Source organism: Nerophis lumbriciformis, linkage group LG09, assembly GCF_033978685.3.
Source record: "Nerophis lumbriciformis linkage group LG09, RoL_Nlum_v2.1, whole genome shotgun sequence".
Classification (NCBI taxonomy): domain Eukaryota; kingdom Metazoa; phylum Chordata; class Actinopteri; order Syngnathiformes; family Syngnathidae; genus Nerophis; species Nerophis lumbriciformis.
Window position 1 is genome coordinate 50,154,041 of NC_084556.2, and position 23,475 is coordinate 50,177,515.

Genomic DNA, 23,475 nt, shown 5'->3' on the forward strand with positions numbered 1-23,475 from the left:
CGGGTGGCGGGGCTCTCCCTTAGAGATAGGGTGAGAAGCTCTGCCATCCGGGAGGAGCTCAAAGTAAAGCCGCTGCTCCTCCACATTGAGAGGAGCCAGATGAGGTGGTTCGGGCATCTGGTCAGGATGCCACCCGAGCGCCTCCCTAAGGAGGTGTTTAGGGCACGTCCGACCGGTAGGAGGCCACGGGGAAGACCCAGGACACGCTGGGAAGACTATGTCTCCCGGCTGGCCTGGGAACGCCTCGGGATCCCCCGGGAGGAGCTGGACGAAGTGGCTGGGGAGAGGGAAGTCTGGGCTTCCCTGCTTAGGCTGCTGCCCCCGCGACCCGACCTCGGATAAGCGGAAGAAGATGGATGGATGGATGGATGGATATATATATATATATATATATATACATGATTTTTTTTTTTTATTATCAATTAAGAATTGTTAGCAATAGCAAATCACGATTCATTGGAAAATCGATTTTTTTCCCCGACACCCCTCTTAATAACATGTTACTTACATTTGCATTAATTCAGGTTGGATGTTTGTTATAATCTGTAATAATTATGAACTATTAGTTTTGTGTTTCTTAATAATGCAAAAAATATATTATCATTTATTACAAGCTTTTTTTGTGTGACAATAAAAATAAAAATCTGATTGACTTATCAGTTACATTGTACATGGTAAGAATGACAATAGATTTTATGGTAAAAATTAAAAAGTTCGCTCAGTTGCTAGAATTATTGTACCTTTTACGGTCAAATTGTGGCGACTCAGCCGTTTGTCTACAGCAGGGGTGCTCATTACGTCGATCGCGAGCTACCGGTCGATCTCGGAGGGTGTGTCAGTCGATCACCAGCCAGGCATTAAAAAAATAGTCCTAAAAATGAGCGATCATAAATCTTCACTATGACGTCACTTTCGTCACTTGATTGACATTCACGGCACCTGAGGGTCTTCTGAGATGACGCTGACTGCTGCCAGCTCATTAAAATTACCGACTGGAAGGCGAGAAACACTTTATTTCAACAGACTCTGGCGCCGTACCTGTCGTCAAAACTCCAAAGACCGACTGCACAGTTGCGCAAACAAAATAAGAGTCTCAGAAAGCTGGCGTGCACAAGCTAGCAAGCTACGGAGTTTGCCGACAATGTATTTCTTGTAAAGTGTATACAAAGGAGTACGGAAGCTGGACAAATAAGATGCCAAAAACCAACCACTTTCATGTGGTATTGGACAGAAAGGAGGAATTTTTTTTCTCCTCCATTCGAAAATGCGGACGTTATCATCACCACTGTCTGATTCCAATCAATGCAAGTCATCACAATCAGGTAATACACCAACTTATATTCTTGTCTTCATGAAAGAAAGGAATCTATACGTGTTAAACATGCTTGTTTTATCTTTAACCACCTTTAACTTGTTAACAATATTAACTATATGTGTTAAACATGCTTGTATTATCTTTAACCACCTTTAAGTTGTTAACAATATTAACTATTTGTGTTAAATATGCTTGTATTATTTTTAACCACCTTTAACTTGTTAACAATATTAACTATATGTATTAAACATACTTGTATTATCATTAAACACCTTTAATGTATTAACAATATTAACTATATGTGTTAAACATGCTTGCATTATCATTAAACACCTTTAACTTGTTAACAAAAACATATATTTCATAAATAAGTAAATATAAATGATATATATGAATGAGGTAGATCCCCACGACTTGATCAATTGAAAAGTAGCTCGCCTGCAGAAAAAGTGTGAGCACCCCTGCTCTACAGAGTACGTAATAAAATAAAAAAATAAATAAAAGCAAATCCAGTTGTATAATAATATCATGAGGCGAATCCTTGTAATTACTCAGTTATTAGAGAAATTAAAACTTTTGTTTTTACGACATTGCGTCGGTCAAACGCTCACTTCCTTGTCCCTAATACTGTGTCCTTGCATGTTAAAAGAAATACAATACAAATGTGGAAAATGGCTATGACGTCACATAGCGGTTCATAGTTCAGTTTGTCACGTGATGTCACTATCAAGTTAACGTTGCAATATTTCATTTCAAAATCACATTAAAAAAAACGTAAAATCGTCGACATTTCATCAGGTAGTAAGGCAGGGATTTTTAGTTGAGTAAAATAAAAGTTTGCTGTCGTGTCACTGGAGGAGGCCCCGCCCACCAGGAGGCGGGGCTAACGGGGCCGCCTAGCTGTCCTCTGCGGCTGCCCGTCCGAGTCCAGTCGGCCAGCTCGCTGAATCCCGCCAACAGGACCCGCCAAAGTCTCCTCCGCAGAACCGGAAGTGCGCCAGGTAAGACAAGAACGGCCGTGCGACGTGTTTTTTTCCTGTTCGCCGCGGACCCAGGAGTCGAACCAGAGACCGGAAGCGTCGATCGTGACGTCATCTAAACAAAACAAAAATCCGCTTGTGCGCGTAGCCGTTTTGACGCGAGCACGCGCTTCGTCACCTTTGTACACCGTTAGTGCGCATGCGCTCGTGCAGACCATTCCACAACAGTTCTGGGTAGGGATGTCCGATAATGGCTTTTTGCCGATATCCGATATTGGCCCACTCCTAATGACCGATACCGATATCAACCGATATATACAGTCGTGGAATTAACACATTATTATGCCTAATTTGGACAACCAGGTATGGTGAAGATAAGGTCCTTTAAAAAAAATAAAATAAGATAAATAAATTAAAAACATTTTCTTGAATAAAAAAAAAGTAAAACAATATAAAAACAGTTACATAGAAACTAGTAATTAATGAAAATGAGTAAAATTAACTGTTAAAGGTTAGTACTATTAGTGGACCAGCAGCACGCACAATCATGTGTGCTTACGGACTGTATCCCTTGCAGACTGTATTGATATATATTGATATATAATGTAGGAACCAGAATATTAATAACAGAAAGAAACAACCCTTTTGTGGTTGTTGCACTAATTGTAAGTGTATCTTGTGTTTTTTATGTTGATTTAGTAAAAAAAAAACCCCCAAAAAACCCGATACTGATAATAAAGAAACCGATACCGATAATTTCCGATATTACATTTTAAAGTATTTATCGGCCAATATTATCGGACATCTCTAGTTCTGGGTTTCAGAACCCCTCCCAGGTTCAAGGACGGTGTCTTTGGCTTTAGACCGAGGCTCACCTTGTGGTTCTGATTGCGTCCCCAGGATGTCCCGGGAGCAGCAGGCGGTGGACCGCGCCAGGAAGGCCTTCCGGACGGGTCGGTCCAAATGTCTGGAGAACCGCATCCGGCAGCTGCAGAACCTGCGGTGTCTGCTCACGGAGAGACAGAAGGAGATCGCCGAGGCCGTCAACAAAGACCTCAGGAAGGTGAGCGGACCCCGAGCCGGCTTTTTGGCAGACCCGGTCCACTAAGACGGCGTTGGTGTGCAGAGCCAAGTGATGGTCCAGCTCTTCGAGACCCTGGGGCTGGAGGAGGAGATCAACCTGGCCGTCAGGAAGCTGAAGGAGTGGGCGGCGCCGCGGCCCGTGGAGAAGAGCCTCCTCACGCTCTCCGACCAGGTCTACATCAAACCAGAACCTCTGGGCGTGGTCCTCATCATCGGGGCTTGGAACTACCCCTGGGCCGTCACCATGCAGCCCCTCGTTGGCGCCATCGCTGCTGGTAGGATTGGACCACCTCAACACACACAAATAGTGTTATTGTTTCCACTGTAAAATAATCATGTGATCAGGGTCACTTCCTGTTTCTAGGCCCGCGTTTGAGACCGGGTCAAAGGTCGGCCAGTGAACTTGAGTGACAGGACACAAAGTGCGAGGAGCGAGCGCTTGCATAACGACGCTTGGCTGCTCACTTTGTCATGCAAACACAACTCGTGTGTGTTAGCATGACACTGCAGTCTATTGTGAGCCACATGCTGTGGTGGGCGGGGCCTCCACGTGTGTTTTCGCTGCGGACTTTGTGCGCCAAAAAGCATGGGGGCAGTGGGTGATAGTGGACCGGCGCGAGGAGGCGTGGCTGGACGAGTGTGGTGTGGAAGAGCGAGCCCATCAAAAATCACCCAAAGTCGTCTTAAAAGAGCGACACTGTTACCTGCTAGCTCGTCAGCAGGCACAAGACAGTAAAACAACGTTGAGCAACTCAAAAATAACGTTGAAACAACATGCTTTTTGACGTTTAATCAATGTCAGGTTGTGAAGTTGATTTAACATTGAAATTTGGTCATTTTCCAACCAATATTCTCCAACTCAAATACAACGTAGAAACAACATGCTTTTTGACATGTAATCAATGTCTGATTGTGAAGTTGATTTAACATTGAAATTTGGTCATTTCCCAACCATTGTTCTCCAACGCAAATACAACGTTGAAACAACATGCTTTTTGACGACGTTTAATCAATGTCAGGTTGTGACGTCGAATTAACATTGAAATTTGGTAATTTTCCAACCAATATTCTATAACACAAATACAACGTTGAAACAACATGCTTTTTGACAACGTTTAATTAATGTCAGGTTGTGACGTCGATTTAACATTGAAATTTGGTCATTTTCCAACTAATATTCTACAACACAAATACAAATTGAAACAACATGCTTTTTGACGTTTAATCAATGTCAGGTTGTGAAGTTGATTTAACATTGAAATTTGGTCATTTTCCAACCAATATTCTCCAACCCAAATACAACGTTGAAACAACATGCTTTTTGGCGACGTTTAATCAATGCCGGGTTCTGACGTTAATTTATATTGAAATTTGGTCATTTTCCAACCAATATTCTACAACACAAATATAACGTTGAAACAACATGCTTTTTGACAACGTTTAATTAATGTCAGGTTGTGACGTCGATTTAACATTGAAATGTGGTCATTTTCCAACCAATATTCTATAACACAAATACAACGTAGAAACAACATACTTTTTGACGACGTTTAATCAATGTCAGGTTGTGAAGTTGATTTAACATTGAAATTTGGTCATTTTCCAACCAATATTCTCCAACCCAAATACAACGTTGAAACAACATGCTTTTTGGCGACGTTTAATCAATGCCGGGTTCTGACGTTAATTTAATATTGAAATTTGGTCATTTTCCAACCAATATTCTCCAACCCAAATACAACGTTGAAACAACATGCTTTTTGGCGACGTTTAATCAATGCCGGGTTCTGACGTTAATTTAATATTGAAATTTGGTCATTTTCCAACCAATATTCTACAACGCAAATACAACGTTGAAACAACATGCTTTTTGACGACGTTTAATTAATGTCAGGTTGTGACGTCAATTTAACATTGAAATTTGGTAATTTCCCAACCAATATTCTATAACACAAATACAACGTTGAAACAACATGCTTTTTGACAACGTTTAATTAATGTCAGGTTGTGACGTCGATTTAACATTGAAATTTGGTCATTTTCCAACTAATATTCTACAACACAAATACAAATTGAAACAACATGCTTTTTGACGTTTAATCAATGTCAGGTTGTGAAGTTGATTTAACATTGAAATTTGGTCATTTTCCAACCAATATTCTCCAACCCAAATACAACGTTGAAACAACATGCTTTTTGGCGACGTTTAATCAATGCCGGGTTCTGACGTTAATTTAATATTGAAATTTGGTCATTTTCCAACCAATATTCTACAACCCAAATACAACGTTGAAACAACATGCTTTTTGGCGACGTTTAATCAATGTCAGGTTGTGACGTCGAATTAACATTGAAATTTGGTAATTTCCCAACCAATATTCTATAACACAAATACAACAATGAAACAACATGCTTTTTGACGACGTTTAATCAATGTCAGGTTGTGACGTTGATTTGACCATTGAATTTTGGTCATTTTCCAACCAATATTCTACAACACAAATACAACGTTGAAACAACATGCTTTTTGACATTTAATCAATGTCAGGTTGTGAAGTTGATTTAACATTGAAATTTGGTCATTTTCCAACCAATATTCTCCAACCCAAATACAACGTTGAAACAACACGCTTTTTGACATGTAATCAATGTCTGATTGTGAAGTTGATTTAACATTGAAATTTGGTCATTTCCCAACCATTGTTCTTCAACGCAAATACAACGTTGAAACAACATGCTTTTTGACGACGTTTAATCAATGTCAGGTTGTGACGTCGATTTAACATTGAAATTTGGTAATTTCCCAACCAATATTCTATAACACAAATACAACGTAGAAACAACATGCTTTTTGACGACGTTTAATCAATGTCAGGTCGTGACGTTGATTTGACAATTGAATTTTGGTCATTTTCCAACCAATATTCTACAACACAAATACAAAGTTGAAACAACATGCTTTTTGGCGACGTTTAATTAATGTCAGGTTGTGACGTCGATTTAACATTGAAATTTGGTCATTTTCCAACTAATATTCTACAACACAAATACAAGTTGAAACAGCATGCTTTTTGACGTTTAATCAATGTCAGGTTGTGAAGTTGATTTAACATTGAAATGTGGTCATTTTCCAACCAATATTCTCCAACCCAAATTCAACGTTGAAACAACGTGCTTTTTGACGACGTTTAATCAATGCCGGGTTCTGACGTTAATTAAACATTGAAATTTGGTAATTTTCCAACCAATATTCTACAACACAAATACGACGTTAAAACAACATGCTTTTTGATGTGTAATCAATGTCATGTTGTGACGTTGATTTAACATAGAATTTTGGTCATTTTCCAACCAATGTTCTCCAACACAAATACAACGTTGAAACAACATGCTTTTTGACATTTAATCAATGTCAGGTTGTGATGTTGATTTAACATTGACATTTGGTCATTTCCCAACCAATATTCTACAACACAAATACAACGTTGAAATAACATGCTTTTTGACGTTTAATCAATGTCAGATTGTGATGTTGATTTAACATTTATATTTGGTCATTTCCCAACCAATATTCTATAACACAAATACAACGTTGAAACAACATGCTTTTTGATGACGTTTAATCAATGTCATGTTGTGACGTTAATTAAACATTGAAATTTGGTCATTTCCCAACCAATATTCTACAACTCAAATACAACGTTGAAAGAACATGCTTTTTGACAACGTTTATTCAATGTCAGGTTGTGACAATGATTCGACCATTGAAATTTGGTCAACGACAACGTGGGTCCAACTTGGCCGTCAACGTTGTCACAATTTACACAAAACTAATTTGCAATGTCAGTTTTAAAGGACATGTACCGGTATGTATAATCAATGTTTTATCAATGTCTTGCGCATGCTGGGTTTCCAGTAGCTGTCCAGATACTTTAGTCCAATTGGCGTCTCTCGGTTCAACTTGTTCCCTTTTTTAATGACTAATTAACTCTTTAGAACATGGCCTTCTTCTTCCCAAGTAATCTATTACTCTTCAGACAACAGCTGGGGTCCGTTGCCCCTCGGTGACATCATTCAACAAACAAAAATCCATCTGCACCTGTGTGAAAAAAACTATGAAATGTTAACATTAAAACTATGAAACGTTATTAACAAAAACTATGAAACGTTAACATAGAAACTATGAAATGTTAATAACAAACACTATGAAATGTTAACATAAAAACTATGAAACTAACATAAAAACTTTGAAATGTTAATATTAAAACTATGAAACATTAACATAAAAACTATGAAATGTTATCAACATAAAAACTATGAAATGTTATAAAATAAAAACGATGAAACGTTAACATAAAAACTATGAAAAGTTAACATTAAAACTATGAAACGTTAACAAAAACTATTACACGTTAACATAGAAACTATGAAATGTTAATAACAAACACCATGAAATGTTATAACAAAAACTATGAAATGTTGTAACATAAAAACTATGAAATGATATTAACATAAAAACTATGAAATGTTAACACTATGAAATGTTATAAAATAAAAACGATGAAACATTAACATAAAAACTATGAAATGTTGTAACATAAAAACTATGAAAAGTTAACATTAAAACTATGAAACATTAACATAAAAACTATGAAACGTTAACATAGAAACTATGAAATGTTAATAACAAACACTATGAAACATAACATAAAAACTATGAAACTACAACATAAAAACTATGAAACGTTATAACATAAAAACTATGAAACGTTAACATAAAAACTATGAAATGTTAACATTAAAACTATGAAACATTAACATAAAAACTATGAAACGTCAACATAGAAACTATGAAATGTTAATAACAAACACTATGAAACATAACATAAAAACTATGAAACTATAACATAAAAACTATGAAACGTTATAACATAAAAACTATGAAATGTTAACAAACACTATGAAACATAACATAAAAACTATGAAATGTTAATAACAAACACTATGAAACATAACATAAAAACTATGAAACTATAACATAAAAACTATGAAACATTATAACATAAAAACTATGAAACATTAACATAAAAACTATGAAACGTTAACATAGAAACTATGAAATGTTAATAACAAACACTATGAAACATAACATAAAAACTATAACATAAAAACTATGAAACGTTAACATAAAAACTATGAAATGTTAACATTAAAACTATGAAACATTAACATAAAAACTATGAAACGTTAACATAGAAACTATGAAATGTTAATAACAAACACTATGAAACATAACATAAAAACTATGAAACTATAACATAAAAACTATGAAACGTTATAACATAAAAACTATGAAATGTTAATAACAAACACTATGAAACATAACATAAAAACTATGAAATGTTAATAACACTATGAAACATAACATAAAAACTATGAAACTATAACATAAAAACTATGAAACATTATAACATAAAAACTATGAAACATTAACATAAAAACTATGAAACGTTAACATAGAAACTATGAAATGTTAATAACATAAAAACTATGAAACTATAACATAAAAACTATGAAACGTTAACATAAAAACTATGAAATGTTAACATTAAAACTATGAAACATTAACATAAAAACTATGAAACGTTAACATAGAAACTATGAAATGTTAATAACAAACACTATGAAACATAACATAAAAACTATGAAACGTTATAACATAAAAACTGAAACGTTAACATAAAAACTATGAAATGTTAACATAAAAACTATGAAATGTTAAACACTATGATACGTTAACATAAAAACTATGAAATGTTAACATAAAAACTATGAAATGTTAAACACTATGATACGTTAACATAAAAACTATGAAACGTTAACATAAAAACTATGAAATGTTAACATTAAAACTATTAAACATTAACATAAAAACTATGAAATGTTAATAACAAACACTATGAAACATAAGATAAAAACTATGAAACTATAACATAAAAACTATGAAATGTTAACATAAAAACTATGAAATGTTAATAACAAACACTATGATACGTTAACATAAAAACTATGAAATGTTAATAACAAACACTATGATCATTAACATAAAAACTATGAAATGTTAATAACAAACACTATGATACGTTAACATAAAAACTATGAAATGTTAATAACAAACACTATGATACGTTAACATAAAAACTATGAAATGTTAATAACAAACACTATGATACGTTAACATAAAAACTATGAAATGTTAATAACAAACACTGATACGTCAACATAAAAACTATGAAATGTTAATAACAAACACTATGATCATTAACATAAAAACTATGAAATGTTAATAACAAACACTATGATACGTTAACATAAAAACTATAAACTTCAGACAAAAACATTTTGCAGCACAAATGTAGCACAAACGATTGGTACAAGTTTGGGGTAATTTTGACGGGGGGCTGGTTATTAATATTAACACATTAATAACATAAAAAGTTAACAACATAAAAACTATAGTAGTGGGACAAAAAAACCAATGTTAACATAAAAACTATAATATATATAAAAAAAAGTTTGCAGCACAAACGAATGAAACAAGTTTTGTGAGATTTTGACCAGGTGGGCGGGGCAACTTGACACAGGTGACCTGTACGTTACTGCATCTTTTCGCACATCAGGTAACGCTGCGGTCATCAAACCCTCGGAAGTCAGCGCGCACACTTCTAAGGTCATGGAGGAACTGCTGCCGCTCTACCTCGATAAAGTAAGTACTACTTCACCTTCTTGCAGTACTACTAGTAGTAGTGGTTGTGGTTATTGTAGCAGCTACTGTACCTTGAAGACTAAATATATTTGTATGATAAAGTTAGTTGTACTTCCAGTAGTTGCTGCAGTACATGTAGTAATAGTAATAGTTGTTATACTAAAAGCACAAATAAACACAGTTCTAGTAGTAATTCTAGTAATTGCTGTTGTATTAATTTTTGCAGTAAATGTAGTAGTAGTAGTAGTAGTAGTAGTAGTAGTAGTAGTAGTAGTGGATCATGGAGGAGCTGCTACTGTGCATTGTAATTATAGTAGTTCTTGTTGTAGTAGTTTTATTATAGTGGTAGTAGTAGATTTAGTAATAGTAGTAGTAAAATAGTAGTAGTGGTACTACTAGTAAATGTAGTTGTAGTAATCGTGGTTATGCTAGTAGTTGTTCTGGTGGTTTCTGTTATAGTAGTCGTTGCAGTAAATGTAGTAGTAATAATAGTTGTTCTACTAGTAAATATAGTGGCTGCTGTGCTACACATAGTGGTTATAGTAGTAGTAGTTATAATTCTGCTTGTTGCTAGTAAGGAAGTGGTTATAGTAGATGCAGTTTTTGTACTGGTAGTAGATGTGGTAACATTGTGAAGTGAATTATATAGCGCTTTTCTCTAGTGACTCAAAGCACTTTACATAGTGAAACCCATTATGTAGGTTAGATTTGAACCAGTAGTACAGTAGATGTATTTGTACTAGTAGTAGATGTGGTAGTAACATTAGTAGTACAGTAGTAGTTACAGTAGATGGAGTTGATGTACTGGTAGTAGATGTGGTAGTAACAGTAGTTACAGTAGATGTAGTTGATGTACTGGTAGTAATCTTAGTAATACAGTAGATGTAGTTGATGTACTGGTAGTAATCTTAGTAATACAGTAGATGTAGTGGTTGTACTGGTAGTAGATGTGATAGTAACATTAGTACTACAGTAGATGTAGTTGATGTACTGGTAGTAACATTAGTAGTACAGTAGATGTACTGTTTTACTGGTAGTAGATGTGGTATTAACCCTAGTAGTAGAGTAGTTGTTACAGTACATGTAGTGGTTGTACTGGTAGTAGATGTGGTAGTAACAGTAGTAGTATAGTAGATTTAGTGGTTGTACTGATAGTAGACGTGGTAGTAACGGTGGTATAGTAGATGTAGTGGTTGTACCCGTAGTAAATGTGGTAGTAACATTAGTAGTACAGTAGATGTAGTGGTTGTACCCGTAGTAAATGTGGTAGTAACATTAGTAGTACAGTAGATGTAGTGATCTACTGGTAGTAGATGTGGTAGTAACATTAGTAGTACAGTAGTAGTTACAGTAGATGTAGTGGTTGTACCCGTAGTAAATGTGGTAGTAACATTAGTAGTACAGTAGATGTAGTGATCTACTGGTAGTAGATGTGGTAGTAACATTAGTAGTACAGTAGATGTAGTGTTGTACTGGTAGTAACATTAGTAGTACAGTAGTAGTTACGGTAGATGTAGTGTTGTACTGGTAGTAACATTAGTAGTACAGTAGTAGTTACAGTAGATGTAGTGTTGTACTGGTAGTAACATTAGTAGTGCAGTAGTAGTTACAGTAGATGTAGTGTTGTACTGGTAGTAACATTAGTAGTACAGTAGTAGTTACAGTAGATGTAGTGTTGTACTGGTAGTAACATTAGTAGTACAGTAGTAGTTATGGTAGATGTAGCGTTGTACTGGTAGTAACATTAGTAGTACAGTAGTAGTTACAGTAGATGTAGTGTTGTACTGGTAGTAACATTAGTAGTACAGTAGTAGTTACAGTAGATGTAGTGTTGTACTGGTAGTAACATTAGTAGTACAGTAGTAGTTACAGTAGATGTAGTGTTGTACTGGTAGTAACATTAGTAGTACAGTAGTAGTTATGGTAGATGTAGCGTTGTACTGGTAGTAACATTAGTAGTACAGTAGTAGTTACAGTAGATGTAGTGTTGTACTGGTAGTAACATTAGTAGTACAGTAGTAGTTATGGTAGATGTAGTGTTGTACTGGTAGTAACATTAGTAGTACAGTAGTAGTTACAGTAGATGTAGTGTTGTACTGGTAGTAGACGTGGTAGTAACATTAGTAGTACAGTAGTAGTTACGGTAGATGTAGTGTTGTACTGGTAGTAACATTAGTAGTACAGTAGTACTTACGGTAGATGTAGTGTTGTACTGGTAGTAGACGTGGTAGTAACATTAGTAGTACAGTAGTAGTTACAGTAGATGTAGTGTTGTACTGGTAGTAACATTAGTAGTACAGTAGTAGTTACGGTAGATGTAGTGTTGTACTGGTAGTAACAGTAGTAGTTACGGTAGATGTAGTGTTGTACTGGTAGTAGACGTGGTAGTAACATTAGTAGTACAGTAATAGTTACAGTAGATGTAGTGTTGTACTGGTAGTAACATTAGTAGTACAGTAGTAGTTATGGTAGATGTAGTGTTGTACTGGTAGTAACATTAGTAGTACAGTAGTAGTTACAGTAGATGTAGTGTTGTACTGGTAGTAACATTAGTAGTACAGTAGTAGTTACGGTAGATGTAGTGTTGTACTGGTAGTAGACGTGGTAGTAACATTAGTAGTACAGTAGTAGTTACAGTAGATGTAGTGTTGTACTGGTAGTAGACGTGGTATTAACATTAGTAGTACAGTAGGTATAGTAGATGTTGTGGTTGTGCTGGTAGTAGTAGATGTAGTGTTGTACTGGTAGTAGACGTAGTATTAACATTAGTAGTACAGTAGGTATAGTAGATGTTGTGGTTGTGCTGCTAGTAGTATATGTAGTAGTATTACTGTTGTTGTAGTAATACTAGTAGTTGTTTGTGCATTGCTAACGTGTGACACCCACCAGGAGCTGTACCCGGTGGTGACCGGCGGCGTTTCGGAGACGCAGGAGCTGCTGAATCAGAAGTTCGATCACATCTTCTACACGGGTAGCAGCGCGGTGGGAAAGGTCATCATGGCGGCTGCCGCCAAACACCTGACACCCGTCACGTTGGAGCTGGGAGGCAAGAGCCCGTGCTACATCGACAAGACATGTGACATCAGCATCGCCTGCAGGTCTGCACACACTCTACAACTTAGTAGTACAGTAGTGTGTGTATACCATAGTGACTTAGTAGTACAGTAGTGTGTGTATACCATGGTGACTTAGTAGTAAAGTAGTCTGTATACACCATGGTGACTTAGTAGTACAGGAGTGTGTGTATACCATGGTGACTTAGTAGTAAAGTAGTCTGTATACACCATGGTGACTTAGTAGTACAGGAGTGTGTGTATACCATGGTGACTTAGTAGTAAAGTAGTCTGTATACACCATGGGGACTTAGTAGTACAGTAGTGTGTGTATACCATAGTGACTTAGTAGTAAAGTAGTCTGTATACACCATAGTGACTTAGTAGTAAGGTAGTGTGAATACACCGAGGTGACTTAGTAGTAAGGTATTGTGTATACACTAAGGTGACTTAGTAGTAAGGTATTGTGTATACACCAAGGTGACTTAGTAGTAAGGTAGTGTGTATACACCAAGGTGACTTAGTAAGGTAGTGTGTATACACCATGGTGACTTAGTAGTAAGGTAGTGTGTATACACCGAGGTGACTTAGTAGTAAGGTATTGTGTATACACTAAGGTGACTTAGTAGTAAGGTATTGTGTATACACCAAGGTGACTTAGTAGTAAGGTATTGTGTATACACCAAGGTGACTTAGTAGTAAGGTAGTGTGTATACACCAAGGTGACTTAGTAAGGTAGTGTGTATACACCATGGTGACTTAGTAGTAAGGTAGTGTGTATACACCATGGTGACTTAGTAGTAAGGTAGTGTGTATACACCATGGTGACTTAGTAGTAAGGTAGTGTGTATACACCAAGGTGACTTAGTAGTAAGGTAGTGTGTATACACCAAGGTGACTTAGTAGTAAGGTATTGTGTATACACCAAGGTGACTTAGTAGTAAGGTATTGTGTATACACAATGGTGACTTAGTAGTAAGGTATTGTGTATACACCTAGGTGACTTAGTAGTAAGGTATTGTGTATACACCAAGGTGACTTAGTAGTAAGGTATTGTGTATACACCATGGTGACTTAGTAGTAAGGTAGTGTGTATACACCAAGGTGACTTAGTAGTAAGGTATTGTGTATACACCAAGGTGACTTAGTAGTAAGGTAGTGTGTATGCACTATGGTGACTTAGTAGTAAGGTAGTGTGTATACACCAAGGTAACTTAGTAGTAAGGTAGTGTGTATACACCAAGGTGACTTAGTAGTAAGGTAGTGTGTATACACCAAGGTGACTTAGTAGTAAGGTAGTGTGTATACACCAAGGTGACTTAGTAGTAAGGTAGTGTGTATACACCAAGGTGACTTAGTAGTAAGGTATTGTGTATACACCAAGGTGACTTGGTAGTAAGGTAGTGTGTATACACCATGGTGACTTAGTAGTAAGGTAGTGTGTATACACCAAGGTGACTTAGTAGTAAGGTATTGTGTATACACCAAGGTGACTTAGTAGTAAGGTATTGTGTATACACCAAGGTGACTTAGTAGTAAGGTATTGTGTATACACCAAGGTGACTTAGTAGTAAAGTAGTGTGTACACACCAAGGTGACTTAGTAGTAAGGTAGTGTGTACACACCATGGTGACTTAGTAGTAAGGTAGTGTGTATACACCATGGTGACTTAGTAGTAAGGTATTGTGTATACACCAAGGTGACTTAGTAGTAAGGTATTGTGTATACACCAAGGTGACTTAGTAGTAAGGTAGTGTGCATACACTATGGTGACTTAGTAGTAAGGTAGTGTGCATACACCATAGTGACTTAGTAGTAAGGTAGTATGTATCCAGTATGTTGACTTAGTAGTAATGTAGTGTGTACTTTGTAGACGTGTGGCCTGGGGAAAGTACACTAATTGTGGTCAGACCTGCATCGCCCCAGACTACATCCTGTGCGAGCCTGAAGTTCAGGGGAGAGTCATCGAGGAGCTCAAGAGGGCCATCGAGGTACTGCAGGATCCGCCCATCAGTTCCACAGTCCAAAGTGCTGACCGTTGACTTTTATGTCTTCTGGCAGGAGTTCTACACGGACGACCCGAAGACGTGTCCGGATTACGGACGCATCATCAACCAGCGCCACTTCAAAAGGATCCTGCCGTTGTTGCAAGACAGCACGGTCGCTGTGGGCGGAGACAACGACGAGGAAGACTGCTACATAGGTGATGGTCCTGATTCACTAGCATGTTGGACCGGCACAGTCAAGCTGGCACTAACGGTACATGTGGGGGTCCAGCTCCCACCGTCCTGCGGGACGTGAAGCCAGAAGCCAAGGTGATGCAGGAGGAGATCTTTGGACCGGTCCTACCCATCCTGCCCGTCAGCAGCCTGGATGACGCCATCCAGTTCATCAACAACGGAGAGAAGCCGCTCGCTCTCTACGTCTTCTCCGCTGACCAGAAGGTACCACTGACGCACCAGCGCCCGTTAACCACAACCAGTCCAGCTGCGATCGATTGAGTGCAATGATCTGGATAATTGAGAACACCCATAAACAACCACACCACTTGTTTCTGTCCAATCTGAGAGTAACACAAATGTGGACGGTCTAACTTGTTTGTTCTCCTGGTTTCAGGTCATCAATAAAATATCTGATGAAACGTCAAGTGGAGGTTTCCTGGCCAACGACTGTTTGGTGCACTACTCCGTCAGCGCACTGCCTTTTGGGGGCGTAGGTGAGCACACAAACACACACGAGATAAGAGTTCAACCTTCAGACCTTCAAAGAACTTTAGTCCATTTGTCTTGTCAGACCTGCAGACTAAAAGACTGAAGTCCTTACACAGTCATGGTAGTCCACCCAGTTCTTTATTTAATCCCAAGCACCTTTATGCTTTGAGTGTCACACCCTTGCGGCTCTTTTGGACTTTCATTTCCTTTGTCTGTCCACTGAGTACTGGCTCCCACACCCGTCATTGACACACCTATGGCCGGTTGCCAATCAGTCTCCCATGTCAGTCGGCGCCGGATCATTGCTCTGCCAATGCCTATAACTTTTTCTTGTGTCTAATTATCTTCCACAGAAGAAGTCCCATGTCTTGTCCAATTACGTTTGCACTCGCCTTCTTTTGTTTTTCTCCACTATTAGTTGCGTGTTCTCCCACTCCCTTGTTAGTGTGTTTTCTTTTGTTCATATCAAATATTATTTTACACACCATCTGCTTCCAGTCTGCTGCGTCTTGGGGTCACAACGCTGAAGCTGCATCCGCGCTCATAACATCAAGTCTACATCGCTTTAGTCTTGTGTTAGTCCTTCACGTCTAGTACTGAAATTAAGTCAACTGGAGTAGTAGTAGTAGTAGTAGTAGTATGAATTCTTCTTCTTAAAGTAGTTGTGTTAGTAGTTACATTTTAATTCTATGGAACCTAGACCCTCTTTCATCACTTAATTCTAATTGGTTTCTTTTCAGGTCTATTCCTGCCTCTAGTAGTTCTTCAGACTAAAAGGTCTGAAGCGCTTGAAGCATTCATACATTTTAGTCCTTCAAAACATAATTTGTAGACTCCCTACTTTAAGGAAAGCAATTATACTTGTAGACCTTCGGAGCCTTCATACTTGTAGTCTCTCGAAGTATTCAGACTTTGAATCCTTCATATTTAAGCCCTTTGAAGCCTTTATACTTCAATCTTTGTAGTGTTCACAGTTGAAGTCCTTGAAGCATTCAAACTTTAAGGGAAGCGGCCATAGTCTTAGACCTTGATGCCTTTGTACTTCAAAGCCTTCAAAATTTGAAGCCTTCATACTTTAAGGGAAGCTTTCATTCTTCTGAGTCCTTCGAAGCATTCATACTTCTTCATTCTGTATTAATTCGAAGCCTTCATACCTTTAGTCTCTTCGAAGCATTCAGACTTTGAAGCCTTCATATTTAAGCCCTTTGAAGCCTTTATGCTTCAATCCTTGTAGTGTTCATAGTTAAAGTCCTTGAAACGTTCGTACTTTTAGAGAAGCATTCATACTTTAAGGGAAGCTTTCATACTTCTTAGTCCTTCGAAGCGTTCGTACTTTGTAGACTTGGTACTTTAAAGAGAAGCTTTCATTCTTGTAATCCTTAGAAGCCATCATATATTAGTCTCTCAAAGCATTCAGACTTTGAAGCCTTCATACTACAACCATTGAAGCGTTCATACTTTTGGTCCTTGATGCCCTCATACTTCGTAGCCTTCAAAATTTGAAGCCTTCATACTTTAAGAGCTACTGTGTGTAACAATTTCCCTTGTGGATCATTAAAGTTTGTCTAAGTCCAAGTCTTCAGTCTTTAAGGGAAGTTTTCATACTACTTAGTCCTTTAGAAGCATTCATACTTCTTCATACTTTATTAATTCGAAGCCTTCACACTTTGTCTCTCGAAGCATTCAGACTATAAAGCCTTAATACTTAAGCCTTTTGAATTAGTCTCTCGAAGCATTCAGACTTTGAAGCCTTCATACTTCAATCCTTGAAGCGTTCGTACTTTTAGAGAAGCATTCATACTTTAGGGAAGCGGCCATACTCTTAGTCCTTGATGCTGTCATACTTCAAAGCCTTCAAAGTTTGAAGCTTTCATACTTCTTAGTCCTTCGAAGCGTTCGTACTTTGTAGACTTGGTACTTTAAAGAGAAGCTTTCATTCTTGTAATACTTTGAAGCCATCATATATTAGTCTCTCAAAGCATTCAGACTTTGAAGCCTTCATACTACAACCATTGAAGCGTTCATACTTTTGGTCCTTGATGCCCTCATACTTCGTAGCCTTCAAAATTTGAAGCCTTCATACTTTAAGAGCTACTGTGTGTAACAATTTCCCTTGTGGATCATTAAAGTTTGTCTAAGTCCAAGTCTTCAGTCTTTAAGGGAAGTTTTCATACTACTTAGTCCTTTAGAAGCATTCATACTTCTTCATACTTTATTAATTCGAAGCCTTCACACTTTGTCTCTCGAAGCATTCAGACTATAAAGCCTTAATACTTAAGCCTTTTGAATTAGTCTCTCGAAGCATTCAGACTTTGAAGCCTTCATACTTCAATCCTTGAAGCGTTCGTACTTTTAGAGAAGCATTCATACTTTAGGGAAGCGGCCATACTCTTAGTCCTTGATGCTGTCATACTTCAAAGCCTTCAAAGTTTGAAGCTTTCATACTTCTTAGTCCTTCGAAGCGTTCGTACTTTGTAGACTTGGTACTTTAAAGAGAAGCTTTCATTCTTGTAATACTTTGAAGCCATCATATATTAGTCTCTCAAAGCATTCAGACTTTGAAGCCTTCATACTACAACCATTGAAGCGTTCATACTTTTGGTCCTTGATGCCTTCATACTTAGCAGCCTTCAAAATTTGAAGCCTTCATACGGTACTTTAAGAGCTACTGTGTGGAACAATTTCCCTTGTGGCTCATTAAAGTTTGTCTAAGTCCAAGTCTAAGTCTTTAAGGGAAGTTTTCATAGTACTTAGTCCTTTCGAAGCATTCATACTTCATACTTTATGAATTCGAAGCCTTCACACTTTGTCTCTCCAAGCATTCAGACTATAAAGCCTTAATTCTTAAGCCTTTTGAATTAGTCTCTCGAAGCATTCAGACTTTGAAGCCTTCATACTTCAATCCTTGAAGCGTTCGTACTTTTAGAGAAGCATTCATACTTTAAGGGAAGCGGCCATACTCTTAGTCCTTGACGCTGTCATACTTCAAAGCCTTCAAAGTTTGAAGCCTTCATACTTTAAGGGAAGCTTTCATACTTCTTAGTCCTTCGAAGCGTTCGTACTTTGTAGACTTGGTACTTTAAAGAGAAGCTTTCATTCTTGTAATCCTTAGAAGCCATCATATATTAGTCTCTCAAAGCATTCAGACTTTGAAGCCTTCATACTACAACCATTGAAGCGTTCATACTTTTGGTCCTTGATGCCCTCATACTTCGTAGCCTTCAAAATTTGAAGCCTTCATACTTTAAGAGCTACTGTGTGTAACAATTTCCCTTGTGGATCATTAAAGTTTGTCTAAGTCCAAGTCTTCAGTCTTTAAGGGAAGTTTTCATACTACTTAGTCCTTTAGAAGCATTCATACTTCTTCATACTTTATTAATTCGAAGCCTTCACACTTTGTCTCTCGAAGCATTCAGACTATAAAGCCTTAATACTTAAGCCTTTTGAATTAGTCTCTCGAAGCATTCAGACTTTGAAGCCTTCATACTTCAATCCTTGAAGCGTTCGTACTTTTAGAGAAGCATTCATACTTTAGGGAAGCGGCCATACTCTTAGTCCTTGATGCTGTCATACTTCAAAGCCTTCAAAGTTTGAAGCTTTCATACTTCTTAGTCCTTCGAAGCGTTCGTACTTTGTAGACTTGGTACTTTAAAGAGAAGCTTTCATTCTTGTAATACTTTGAAGCCATCATATATTAGTCTCTCAAAGCATTCAGACTTTGAAGCCTTCATACTACAACCATTGAAGCGTTCATACTTTTGGTCCATGATGCCTTCATACTTAGCAGCCTTCAAAATTTGAAGCCTTCATACTTTAAGAGCTACTGTGTGGAACAATTTCCCTTGTGGATCATTAAAGTTTGTCTAAGTCTTTAAGGGAAGTTTTCATACTACTTAGTCCTTTCGAAGCATTCATACTTCTTCATACTTTAATTCGAAGCCTTCATACTTTGTCTCTCGAAGCATTCAGACTATAAAGCCTTCATACTTAAGCCTTTTGAATTAGTCTCTCAAAGCATTCAGACTTTGAAGCCTTCATACTTTGTCTCTCGAAGCATTCAGACTTAAGCCTTTTGAATTAGTCTCTCAAAGCATTCAGACTTTGAAGCCTTCATACTTCAACCATTGTTGAAGTATGAAGGTCCTTGATGCCTTCATACTTTGTAGCCTTCATAATTTGAAGACTCTATACTTTAAGGGACGCGTTCATACATGTATTCTTTCGAAGCCTACATACTTGTAGTCTCTCGAAGCAATTAGACTTTGAAGCTTTCATAGCCCGCATACTTAAGCCCTTTGAAGTCTTCATACTTCAATCCTTGAAGCGCTTATATTTTAAGGGAAGCATTCATACATCTACACTGAGGCCTCCATACTTCAAAACCTTCATTCATACTTTAAGAGAATCGTCCATACTTTTACTCCTTGAAGTACTCACACTTGAGTCCATACTCCATGTGTTTTGAATACTATCCATGAACACGTTGTTGAGGTGCACGTGGTAAAGGTGCGTGCTTTCCTGCAGGCAACAGCGGGATGGGCTGCTATCACGGCAAGTTCACCTTTGACCAGCTGAGTCACCTGCGAGGATGCCTGATCAAGAAGCTCAAAATGGAGGGCATGAACGACATGCGCTACCCACCCCACACGCCCAAGAAGCTGGCCTGGGCTCGCTTCTTCATCCTCAAGCACCTGGACCTGGGCTGGATCGGCCGCATGCTGCTGCTTGCCGCCGTGGCCGTGGTGGCGGCCGTGGTCGCGCAGGTGAGGACGTGGCCGCGCACAACACGCACATACATACCCCCCGCTGGCGGAGTCTGGCGCTGACTCATGGTGGTGTTGTCTTTCAGAAGTATCTGCGTTAAGACCCCCTGCCGCTTCCAGACGGTCCTCACATCCTCCCTGCTGCTTCCAGGCGCTCCTTAGCACTCTAACCAACTAAAGAAGCTCGTTATTCGTTTATTTGCACAAGAATATTTAGCTGTTGTCCTTATTACATTTCAATATGATGCAGCTCATTTTATACTTGAGCTTTCTAACTGACTTTTAAGTAACATGAAAACGTATCGTGTGATTTAGCAACACATTTCTAAGTGAAGGAACTCAGTTGTTTTTTTTAATCATGAAGGAAGCTGCGCTCTTGCTCCCGAGTCCGTTTAATTTCACCAATCAGTGTCTGTTTCTGACCAAGCACCAGGAAGTAGTAACTGTAGTTACTCAGGATTTTTACCGCACAAGAAAAGTTGGACTTTGTATTTTAATATATCTTTTTAGAGAATATTATTAATGCTTATGACTAATATCAAAATAAATCCAGACATAAATCAGCCTCTGGTCTTTTTTTTGTTGATGAAATGTTATAAAACATTAATGGTAGACGTCTACTCGTGAATTACTAGAGCACGTCACATTAGAAACTTAAAAGTTTCATGATCCCTAGGAGTGTAACGCATACTTGCCAACCTTGAGACCTCCGATTTCGGGAGGTGGGGGGCAGGCGCGTGGCTAAGAGGGGAGGAGTATATTTACAGCTAGAATTCACCAGGTCAAGTATTTCATATATATATATACCGTATATACAGTATATATATATATATATATATATATATATATATATATATATATAGCTAGAATTCACTGAAAGTGAAGTATTTTCTTATATATATATATATATATATATATATATATATATATATATATATATATATATATATATATATTAGAGATGCGCGGATAGGCAATTATTTCATCCGCAACCGCATCAGAAAGTCGTCAACCATCCGCCATCCACCCGATGTAACATTTGATCAGAACCGCATCCGCCCGCACTCGCCCGTTGTTATATATCTAATATAGACGATGCAAGGCATTAGTGAGGTTATAAAGCTTTTGCCTGTTAAAGAAAGGAGACTGATCCAATGCAGCACAGACATTCGCGTGCCACGCTGTCACGGCCCAGACGCACACCAGTGCGCAATCATATGGGAGCCGCGCTGAGCGCACCTCCAAGCGCGTCTCGCTGCCGGCGACGGCCGGGTATGGGCCCGACGCTCCAGCGCCATCCATTTTCAGAGCTAGTTGATTTGGCAGGTGGGTTGTTAACACACTCCTTAGCGGGTTCCAACTTCCATGGCCACCGTCCTGCTGTCTATATCAACCAGGGTGAGCCCCACCCCTTTCGTGAGCGCACTGCGCGCGAAGTGACCCCTGTTACGTGCCCCCGGCAACAGGGGTGGCGGGCAGGTAAGCTGCGCGGGCGGAGCGCGCGGAGTGACCCCTGTTACGAGCCCCCGGCCACGGAGGTGGCGGGCAGGTAAGCTGCTTACCTGCTGCGCGTGACGCCGGCCGCGGCGAAGGCGGACGAGGCGGGGTGTCGGTGCGGTGGGCGCGGTGGTGACCCTGGACGTGCGTCGGGCCCTCAGCTACGGCTCCCGGTGGGGCCCTCTCGGGGGAAGGGGCCTCGGTCCCGGACCCCGGCGAGGCGTCCCTTCTCCGCTCCATAAAAGTGTCCATCTCTTTTTCTTTTTTTTCTTCTGTTGTGGCATATGCTGCAGGTGCCTGCTCGTTTTTCGTATGTGGGTAACAACATTTAACTATGTATATATATTTCCGAATTGGTTTAACTGCCACCCGCCTGAATCTATTTAAAATCTAATTTTTCTTTATTTCAACCGCCCGACCCGACCCGACCCGACGATAAATCTATCTATCAAGAGGGACAGAGACAGCGCACAGTGCATGTGGATCACATGTTACCATGGCGAGAAAACATGGAGAGACTGCCAGTTATCTAGTCTCCACCAGTTGCAGAAAATGTGCCATCAGTACAACTGGACAGTGCTGTTTCAGTTCCATCATCAGGACCATCAGTGAGTCAGACACAAACTAGTCTAATCCTTGAACCAGATTCAAGGGCTGCTGAGTTGCCATCATCAGAACCCAGATCACCCACAACAAAAACCCCACCAGTGATCCGCAGGTACCCAGAAAGGTTTCGAGCACCACCAAAAAAACTGAATCTCTGAAGACAGTATAAAAGTTTTTTAATTGAGCTACTGCATTTTTTGGTTGGGTTGTTTATTTCTTTTGAGTAACTTCTACATTTATAAAAGGGGAGGAATGTAATGGAGTGATCTATGTTTGTCTGTTGCCATCTCCTGGTGAATGTTGGCTATAGCGTACTGGGGTTACTTTTTGGTTGGCCAACGATTTACGTGGTGTTGCGCACCTGACGTCAAGTGTGTGAGTCTGTTCTGAAGTCTACAGTAAAGAGACGTACAGTACTTCATCCCCTCGCCTGTTTATTGCCTCCAACTCAATATATTACAACAACATTTCTCCATGCGGACCTGGAGGGTCCGCATGGAGCTGGAGGGGGCGTGACCTCCAGGTCCGCCTGAATTTCAGGAGAAAATTTGTCCCGGGAGGTTTTTGGGAGAGGCGCTGAATTTCGGGAGTCTCCCGGAAAATCCGGGAGGGTTGGCAAGTATGGTGTAACGGTACGTGTATTTGTATCGAACCGTTTCGGCACGGGGGTTCCGGTTCGGTTCGGAGGTGTACCGAACGAG

At 38.7% G+C, this 23,475-nt stretch overlaps 1 protein-coding gene across 1 annotated transcript; it reads left to right on the forward strand.

The window, feature by feature from the left end:
* The first annotated feature begins 2,153 nt into the window (after positions 1–2,153).
* Positions 2,154–21,234, forward strand: aldh3a2b (aldehyde dehydrogenase 3 family, member A2b). The gene is made up of 11 exons (XM_061962954.1): positions 2,154–2,316; positions 3,196–3,358; positions 3,422–3,653; positions 10,059–10,144; positions 13,034–13,242; positions 15,071–15,188; positions 15,259–15,400; positions 15,475–15,641; positions 15,814–15,913; positions 20,433–20,671; positions 20,758–21,234. The coding sequence occupies exons 2-11, from the start codon at positions 3,197–3,199 to the stop codon at positions 20,770–20,772; spliced, it is 1,470 nt and encodes a 489-aa protein (XP_061818938.1). The 5' UTR covers positions 2,154–2,316; position 3,196; the 3' UTR covers positions 20,773–21,234.
* Positions 21,235–23,475: the final 2,241 nt, after the last annotated feature.